Source organism: Schistocerca cancellata, chromosome 2, assembly GCF_023864275.1.
Source record: "Schistocerca cancellata isolate TAMUIC-IGC-003103 chromosome 2, iqSchCanc2.1, whole genome shotgun sequence".
In the NCBI taxonomy this organism is placed as follows: Eukaryota; Metazoa; Arthropoda; class Insecta; order Orthoptera; family Acrididae; genus Schistocerca; species Schistocerca cancellata.
The window spans coordinates 794,234,823-794,242,869 of record NC_064627.1 but is presented as its reverse complement, the minus strand read 5'-3'; the positions used below and the strand labels follow the sequence as shown (position 1 = coordinate 794,242,869).

The following is an 8,047-nucleotide window of genomic DNA, read 5'->3' as shown; positions in this document are numbered from 1 at the left end:
TAAATCTACCGACAATGACAGCTGCTCATTATATTGCTACAAAACTGAATTTTGAATGATGTACTTCTTCATCGCCGGCCGGTGCGGCCGTGCAGTTCTAGACACCTCAGTCTGGAACCGCGTGACCGCTACGGTCGCAGGTTCGAATCCTGCCTCGGGCATGGATGTGTGTGATGTCCTTAGGTTAGTTAGGTTGAAGTAGTTCTAAGTTCTAGGGGACTGATGACCACAGATGTTAAGTCCCATAGTGCTCAGAGCCATTTGAACCATTTGAACTTCTAGTTTTACCGTTGTCTTGTTGTATTATGTGGTAGAGTAGCTGAATATATTTCTTTTTACAAATTGCCTTACCAACATTTTATCATATGAACTATCTTCTATGGGCTTAAACATTGATAATTACAGTATAAACCAGATGGCAGGATCGTACCGTACATATACTAAAAATAAAATGGAGTATAATGAAATTTCGGCAAACATACTATATTTTGTAACAAAACTGTATACATTTTATTTCACAACAATCACAACATACATATTTACTGGCGCTTAGCATCTTCTGCGAAAAATATATGTAATGGAAAGCGCCAATAGTTTTCATGTTTCTTACAAATTTTTATATACAATTTTTATGAGCCGTTGTTTAGAATCACATACAAAAATCTGAAGATTTTGTACAAAATTTCGTGTAATACTGATTATTTCTGGAGAAAGTAGGTCGCTTAGTAGAAAACTTGGCAGTATGTGACACCTGCAATATTAGGGTTTTCATTTCTTCATAGAAACACGCAATAAAGTCAGTTGTTCATATAAATAAAAGTATAGTAAAGCAAACAGGATAGAGACACTTTGAGCATATTGTATGAAGCGCTTTGGTTTCATAGACATGAGATGCGTACAAGCTACACAATAAATTACAGCGTGTAGTGGTCGTGCATAAGTTTAGCAAATTGATTACTGACTGAAGAAAATTAGTCTTTGAACATCGTCAACGGCAACACAAAACAAACTGTAGTTTCGGGGACTGTTACGTTTTTTACATTTCTCTGTATTTCTTTATGGGAGACTTTTTGATGATTGCATTAAATAGTTTAATATCTCAAACAAAATAGATGCTAATATGATGAACAATGTTGTCCTGTTCACGACTTTCTGTAGTACACTGTGTCCCTACAACTTAAAAATAATTTAATACTGAATATGCGTAACCATTGTGTGAATATTGATAATAACTACTGGTTCTTTTAATAATTCTTTCATGTGATAATAATTCAGTACATAATAATTTTTGATACATATACCTACAGGGGTGTAGTGATGCACATTTTTGTTCTGTGTATCGATAACACACAGCAAAAATAATTATTTTAATTCTTACAGAATTTGTATGCAAGGTTGTCAAACCGTCCGAGAAGCGCGTTCAGTAATCTCCTTTATAAACTCTGAATGTCCTGTGCTGCTGTGCCACATTTTACACTTAGTATGCAGGCCATGATATCAATTTCATGATTCTCCATTTGCACTATACAATGTGTACACCAATGTAGACAGAATTTAATGTCTGATTTAGCCACAGTATAACTTCTGCAAACTATATAATAGAAATATGTTTTTCATTTCGCGCGGTATTTTACTGTTATGTACCCAACCGAGCAGTCGCAATGTATTTTTATATAGCACCATTTACATTACAAATAGTTACTAAGTTATCACTATTCGGTACAGTGATCCCATGACACATAGGTCAGATATGTTTGTCATACGTAAATACAGAGGAATCGAGGTTGTGTGTGTGCATGGTTGGCATGATTTCCCATCAACATGATCCTCGCTTTCAAACTAACACGACATAAAGTACCGGTTACACTTCATTCTCATTACATTGTGAAAGTGTAATATTGCTTGCCTCTCCACTTTGTAGATCTATCAGTTCTTTTTGTGCAACGAGCCTGTGCATGCAGCCTAAGAATCCTGAGTAGTATGCCATTGGTAGTCCTGATGGTAAGCTTTCCATTCCACCTAAAAAAAAAACATGTATGTCATTAATTTATGATAAGATTACAAGCTGCAAGTCAAAACAACGACGTATTAATCACAAAATGTTTCCACTGAAATTATCATGGCTTGAGTTATTTATTGTGTAATTCACTGTATCACCGTTGTTGTTACTAACTGACATAGTTCTTGCTACATGGTGACAGCCGTGTCGAATGGAATTGGCAGTACTATATATGTTACATTGTTTGTCTTTGTATAGACTACTGCGGATAATAATGAACAACGTGATATTTCATTACGTAATGACTGCATAAGAAATGTACATATACTCATACATTAGCAAAGTACACTAAAAAGAGAATGGGTTACGCAGTTTAATTCTATACTAACCTATCCATATATCCTGCACCAAGGATCGTCTGATATTATTGCCTTTAGTGAATTTTTGTTTCGGATGTTCATCATCCACTTGGAGAAAACTGTATTTCCAGTGAATTTCTGCCACTACCGTATGTATTCTCCCATCACTTACATAAACCTGGAAAACCGCTCTTGTTACAGCATACATACAGCATTATTAAACTTACATAAACAGAAGTTCAAACTGTCTTTTCTACGACATCTTTCAGAATCATATTCAACTACAGGAATTTAAACAAATATTCAAAATGACAGTATTAGAGTTTATCTTCTTGTTTACGTCATTAAGGATTGTAAAAGGACGTGATGCTGATTCAACTAATACTAAAAAGATGATAATGTCAATGTTGTTTTATTATTACCTTCGACTGAAGTGAAGCTGAATATTTGGTTTTACCAAGTCTGTACCTAAGTTCCAAATACCCATCAGAAATTGCAAGAGCCACATAATTATTTCTGTGCCTAGTCTTTCTGTCATTCCATAAGAGTAGGCCGCTAGCTTCCAGTGTGTGGAATGTGACCTCATAGTGAAAAACTCTCCCATTTATTTCTCTGAAATATACGACAGATTGCAATGTTAAACACATTAAAGGTTTTTGGAATATTTTGGGTCTAATTTAGAAAAATATATGACTGTATCATTAGTTAATTGTTACTCTTTATGAGGTAGCATAACAAAGAAAAACTGACTAATTAATTTTACGTAAAAATGAAATAAGCAGGTCAAATATATTCAGCACTTTAATTCCCCTCTCTTGACCTACAAAATATTATATAACTTCTCAACATTGATTACAAGATTCTTATTTGCTCAGGAACAAGTTTGTTCATTATTTGTTAATATTCTTCTGAAATTTTCCTTCGACTCACATTATTTATATGTGTTTTATATTAACTAATTTATCAATAAACTTACTTTGTCCTAAAGTATCTCCTGTCACTGTTTGTTGAAATGGCATTTAAGTTAGGATAGTTTCAGGTATGCATTTGTCTTTTAGATGGCTAAATCTCCTGTATTTGGGAGATGATATATTATCTTCATAAATAGCGTTATGTGTGATTTAAATTTCTATGTCCAAAAGTTGCTAAAAGATGTCGTTATTAGCAAGGTGACAGTTTTGCCCCTGCCAGTATAACTAAATTACGCACCTAACTGACCATTTCTTTACAGTTAGCAAAGGACACATCATTCATCCATAATATTATCAACGTCTTTTATTAATGTACCGGAATATAAATAACAAAAACCCACTGAAATTTTGAACCTATTTAGATGAGAAATTATTTTCAGACTGACTTGTACGTAATCTGTTTAGAGAGAGATAGATGTGACGGATAGGTAGCAAATGTGATAACACTGTTTCGTAACTATTTAATATAAGCTACATCAAATAACTATCCAACTACTTACTTTTCAGTAATTAAAAGTTAATATGAAATAAATACATCATTGATGGCGTACCCAACTGGCAAAGTATGATATGCCAGATTCTCGAAGTCCGCCTGTTTCTCAGGAGAAAATGAGGTGTCTCCTTCTATGAAGTGATTGCCACCTATATCACTCTCATCGTCATCCTTGTCTTCTTCATCGTAATCGCTATGTTCGTAAATGTCATTGCCAGATATATCAAGGTTTCTTTCATTTCCTCCTTGATTATCACTATACACGAATGTCTCGTTTACTATGTGCTTCATAGAGCCATTAAGACTGAAAATAAAGGAAAAATGAAAACGTAGTATCAGCAAAACTAAAGTAAATACAGTTCTGTAATTTTAGTTTTATTATAGTAAAGTCTTCGCCTTGTGTATCGATATTAAGAGTAAGATACGGTATCATAGTTATAAAATCCTTTAGCAATATGGTTTTGAAGTTATGCTTAAAGTAGATAGTTTTTTAAAACCTGAAAAACTATTAGATATCGCCACGTAAATATAACTGAAAACCGAAGCGCATTTTCATTGTAGTTGCTTTATTAGTGACTTGCTTCGGCTTACACCCATTGACTCTGCATACAGTATAACAGTTTACACAATCAACTGAAAGTAGATTTGAAGTAAATCTTATACAGCGAAACGAGCCTCGGTGTACCAATGTCGTGGCATTCATGATGAATGACGTCTGCAGGTGAACAGCAATGGTAAATGAATTAGGTAAGTAAAACTTGCAAGAATGGGTTACACTTCAAGTACGAAACAAGATAAATTAGTTTTTATCAAAACGATAAACAATATTTTGATTCACTGATGGGTCAAGAAAGTTGCGAATACGTTGGTGCAAAGTATTCTTTACGTTCAGTATGTCTGAAATGGTATGGATGTGGATGTTCATTTTCGTTGCATGTGAAAACAGATTTTCTCACAAAAATCTGTATGAAAGTCTACTTCGCTTGTCACACATTCAGTGTTAGCAATCGTTTTGCATATGTAAAGCAACTGGAAATGACAGCGCTTTCGCTAAAAGAAATATGTATCGATAACTTACCTTGTATCTGCAGCGAGTGACAATTTCACGTAAGTGTTGCCAGTGAACTTTACTGGCGTCGAGTCAGTAGCTCCTTCAGTATCTGTAATCAAAATGTGATACGGGTAAGAAATCTTCACTTCTTTCAAGTCTCGAATTTAGTTCAGAAACCTACAGCACAGCAACATTTTTCACAGTCAATCGATATTAATACTGCCTTATTGTGGGCTCCGTCATTGAGGGTAGACAGCATTCATGTCAGTCGATAAAATGTCTCTTGATTTTCGTGATAATTCGACTCATTCTTTACTTAATCACTAGATTGAACTCAGGAAACAGATCTAAAGGTGTTTTCTTCGAATTTAACTAGCACTAGTAACAAGTAATTACAGTGACGAATCCTTTCATTTGGATGGAGTACGTGATGTACAGCTGCACTGTCCCATACAGAGAGTATGGTAAAACAAGAACAGGTTCGCAAGAGGTAAAATTCAAAATAAGGTCCACCTACCCTCTCGTCTTCATCAAAATCCGGAAGAGTGCTGTGGAAAGCATCCTTAGTCAGTGTCTCCGAATCTATACCCCAAGCTCTCACACAGAGTAGAGACGACAGAATGTGAACAGCTTGTTCTTCAAACAGAGGAATGTTTGCAGAGTTACAGCCGAGTATAAGTGCAGAGTTCCTAGATTGTCGCATCACTGAAATCACGGCAGATCAGTTCAGCAAGGTTACCCCCAATGAAGCATTAAAAAATCCACAGAAGTGTAAATCAGAAAGTTCAGCCAGTTTCTTCGTTTCGAACCGTAAAATATGTCTTTAATGAGGAAGCTAATATGCCACCAAGTAGTTGTTTCTTGAGAAGCGGCGTAGTATGTAAAGAGCGGACGGGGTAATTCTGTCACTCTAGCACTGCAGTCGAAATAGCGATGAGCAGTATTCGACTATAAGTCCAGCCATCCTTATTCAGATTCTCCATGGTTTCCCTAAATCCCTAGACTTGATGCTGGGATAGTTTATTTGAAACGGACTACGTGGATTTACTTGCCCTGCGTCGCTAAAGATCTCTTCATTGAATGGCTATTAGATCAGAATTGTCCTTCCTTTTGTACTAGCTCAAAACAAAACAGGTAGCAAGTCGATTTCAACGCCTGCAGATATCTGAAAGGTCAATGCAGGCATGGGAAATATAAATTAATTTCATCTTTCTTACAGAGAGACTTCTTGGGTATCCCAACCTTGTGTGATACGACCATTATTATAGAGACAATTGGGTATCCTTTTGGAGGGATTTCAAGTGGAATGATCATATGAAACGTATTGTGACAAACACTGATGCCGTACTAAAAATGGTTCAAATGGCTCTGAGCACTATGGGACTCAACATCTATGGTCATAAGTCCCCTAGAACTCAGAACTACTTAAACCTAACTAACCTAAGGACAGCACACAACACACAGCCATCACGAGACAGAGAAAATCCCTGACCCCGCCGGGAATCGAACCCGGGAACCCGGGCGTGGGAAGCGAGAACGCTACCGCACGGCCACGAGATGCGGGCGATGCCGTACTACGACTGGCAGAATATTAAGTTAGTTTGTTGCTCACAGTGGAGGTAGCCTAGAAAACGGGTGTTAGACCAAGTCCTCGATGTCGCTACAGTACACGGAGGCTACAGTTAAACTTTTCTATTTGAGAGACCCCGAATTACAAACGAGCGATCGTGGAACAATCAAAATTTAAGGAAACATTTGTAAAAACACGCAGAGGCATATAACGAATAAACCATTGAAATAAACGGTTTTTAATTTCCACGTGAGACGTAATATTTGCTAATTGTGTACCATGTTTACGTTGCAGATTACAAACGATGTTCATTGTGACGACCATCTGCATCGACGACAAACTAAAACAGCAATAAAGGTTGCACTACCGCTACTGAAACAACGGTGGACACTGGAATGTTCAGCTGTCGTAACACAGCACGAGTACGTTCAGCATTCTCAGCCACGGCAAAAGTAACTTCTTCAACAGTGTGAGGTACAATTGGCTGACGGCCTCTCCCAAGAGCAGCTCTCAAATAATCAGTTCTTTCGAACTTCTGAATCACGTTCTTCAACCCCGTGTGGAAAAAGCACTTCTCCGTGTTCCTTTAATGCGTCGATACTCACGGAGAACAGCAGCACTAATGCTATTGTTTTGATAAAACAACTATATGAGTAAGGTCCTGCTCAGCTTGTCCAGCTCTATGTTGACTGTGTGCAGCTGTAATGAACTCTGATGTCTGTGTTTCAATCCTCCGTGTCATAACACTTCCGGTAGCCGACACTAAAGTTACTAACAGCGCAAATCCTGCAGCACGAAGTCTGAACGTCATTCCTACACAGAAGGGTACCCGTACGGTTACTAGCTTTCCGTCTGTTGCTTCAAGTAGAGAAATTTTAATTATGACCACCCTCTATATTATACTCTTATCAGGTGGGTTTAAGAAAGACGAATGCTTTTTGTTACAGGTTCGCTTAGCAGATACAATAGCTTCACGAAGGTATTCATACATCGGTAGCGGCAAATGCTAGAAGGCAGAAGTTATGCATCGTTCAGACAGATCAGCTCGGAAACTAGTATCGACACGTTTTTCCTCTATTGTATCACTGACGCTGTAATCTAGCAGCGAGGGCTTTAGCATTCCGCTAGACTGCGCGCCATGCCCCACCTACCCGATCTAAAGGTCATCGTACTGGATCAAACAATTTGTAAAACTGTACTATGTTTGCCAGACATTTTACCATATACGGCGCTGTTTGGCTGTTCTTCAAACATAGTCCGTGTTCGACGTGTTTGCGAGAAATTTTGATTGACGGGCAGTTTGACAAAATGGCGGACGTTGTTCGTTTTGATGATTCGCCGTATATGTGTCGTGAAAACTTGTTGTATTGCAATCTATCGCACTGTATCGTGAGTTTCCACAGCTACAGAAACTACGATCAAGGGAAAAAAAAGTAGCAGTGACTGTTACCAAAATGGCGGAGGTGTCACGTCTCTCCCAGCCATGTACTTCGCAGGAAGAGGTTATGAACAAAATCAGTATATTACGCACAATGTACAAGCGGGAGTGCAACGAAGTAAAAGAAACCAAAGTACTGCAGTTCTTCCACAGACGATGCTGCCTA

General features: G+C 37.5%; 1 protein-coding gene across 1 annotated transcript in view; it reads right to left on the bottom strand.

Annotated features, from left to right (window-relative positions):
- Positions 1-639: 639 nt before the first annotated feature.
- Positions 640-8,047, bottom strand: part of LOC126158747 (agrin-like) — a 177,963-nt gene continuing 170,555 nt past the window's right edge. The window contains exons 15-19 of the mRNA XM_049916466.1: positions 4,901-4,982; positions 3,881-4,126; positions 2,781-2,970; positions 2,389-2,536; positions 640-2,019 (exon numbers count right to left, since the gene is read on the bottom strand). Coding sequence (XP_049772423.1) covers positions 1,862-2,019; positions 2,389-2,536; positions 2,781-2,970; positions 3,881-4,126; positions 4,901-4,982 — 824 coding nt within the window. The 3' untranslated portion in view covers positions 640-1,861. The remainder of the gene's footprint in view (positions 2,020-2,388; positions 2,537-2,780; positions 2,971-3,880; positions 4,127-4,900; positions 4,983-8,047) is intronic.